At 51.6% G+C, this 1,291-nt stretch overlaps 1 protein-coding gene across 1 annotated transcript in view; it reads left to right on the top strand.

Annotated features, from left to right (window-relative positions):
- The first annotated feature begins 18 nt into the window (after window positions 1–18).
- MIB1 (mindbomb E3 ubiquitin protein ligase 1) overlaps window positions 19–1,291 on the top strand; it is a 117,056-nt gene continuing 115,783 nt past the window's right edge. Inside the window, exon 1 of the mRNA XM_003784788.3 lies at window positions 19–276. Within this exon, the coding sequence (XP_003784836.1) occupies window positions 48–276 (229 nt within the window). The 5' untranslated portion in view covers window positions 19–47. The remainder of the gene's footprint in view (window positions 277–1,291) is intronic.

The following is a 1,291-nucleotide window of genomic DNA, read 5'->3' as shown; positions in this document are numbered from 1 at the left end:
CGGCGGCGGCGGCGGCGGCGGCGGCGGACCCCACCGCCCGGGCCCCAATGAGTAACTCCCGGAATAACCGGGTGATGGTGGAGGGGGTCGGAGCCCGGGTAGTGCGCGGCCCGGACTGGAAGTGGGGGAAGCAGGACGGCGGCGAGGGCCATGTGGGCACAGTCAGGAGCTTCGAGAGCCCGGAGGAGGTGGTGGTGGTCTGGGACAACGGCACCGCTGCAAACTATCGCTGTTCCGGGGCCTACGACCTGCGCATCCTGGACAGCGCGCCCACCGGTAAGCTGTGGCCCCCTGACCCGGGGCCCGCGTGTGAGGGGAAAGGGCGAGGCAGCGGTGGGACATCTCGCCCGCAGGGATGGGAGAGGGGCAAGGGCCACAGGGAATTTTAGGTCCAGTACGGGTAAACAAAAACTTTAAGGTCCCTTGTTCTAGGAAACGATAGCACTACAGTCATCAGGATGCTTTCTAGCTTGTAACACACAAAGCACCGGGAAGACAACGGATAATTCCCCTCCTTCTCTTCCCTCTCCTTAGGGAAGGGGTTTGGAGAGGCCGGTCTAATAAACCATTGACATTAATCAGCCGCCGAGTGATGACTGTCTGAGGGGACGGTGGCCTCGCCATATGGTGCTTAGTCTACCGGTTACAATTGCCGAGGGGCCGTTGGTACCTCACATTCGAGATATCTTTTTTTGTTGTTGTTGCCGCCTATAAACACAGAACGACTTGGAGTTTAGTAGTGGAATGCTCTTTGGGACCCTGTGAAATGATTTTTTTGTCTAAATTCTTTAATTGTACGTCTTAATAATCGGTAGAGCGCAAAATAGCCTGAGCTCTTGACCTGGTAGGTTCTTTGTGTTAAATACTTTTTCCATGTGGCAGATAGACATGTTCTTTTTTTGTTAACATCCTGTCTCAGTGAGGTGATGGCAGAGTTTTATCCATTCACCCAGGAATGAGTCAGTGTCCTTGATGCACTCAATTTTAGGGTCTTTCATTGACTTTAAAGTTTTTTTCTTTTTGAGACAGAGTTTCAGTATATCATCCTCAGTAGAATTCTGTGACTTTACAGCTCACAGCAGCCTTAAACTTTTGGACTTGTAGCAATTCTCTTGCCTCGGCCTCTCAAGTAGCTGGGACTACAGGTGCCTGCCACAACGTCTATTTTTTTTTGTTGTTGTTGCAGTTGTTGTTGTTTGTCTGGACCAGGTTCAAACCCATGCTCAGTGCTTGTGGCCAGCATGTAACCACTGTGCTACGGGTGCAGAGCCATCTCTAAATTTTTTTTTTT

This window comes from Otolemur garnettii, unplaced genomic scaffold, assembly GCF_000181295.1.
Source record: "Otolemur garnettii isolate 467f Iridium unplaced genomic scaffold, OtoGar3 scaffold00012, whole genome shotgun sequence".
NCBI lineage: Eukaryota > Metazoa > Chordata > Mammalia > Primates > Galagidae > Otolemur > Otolemur garnettii.
This window is presented reverse-complemented; position numbering and strand designations above follow the sequence as displayed.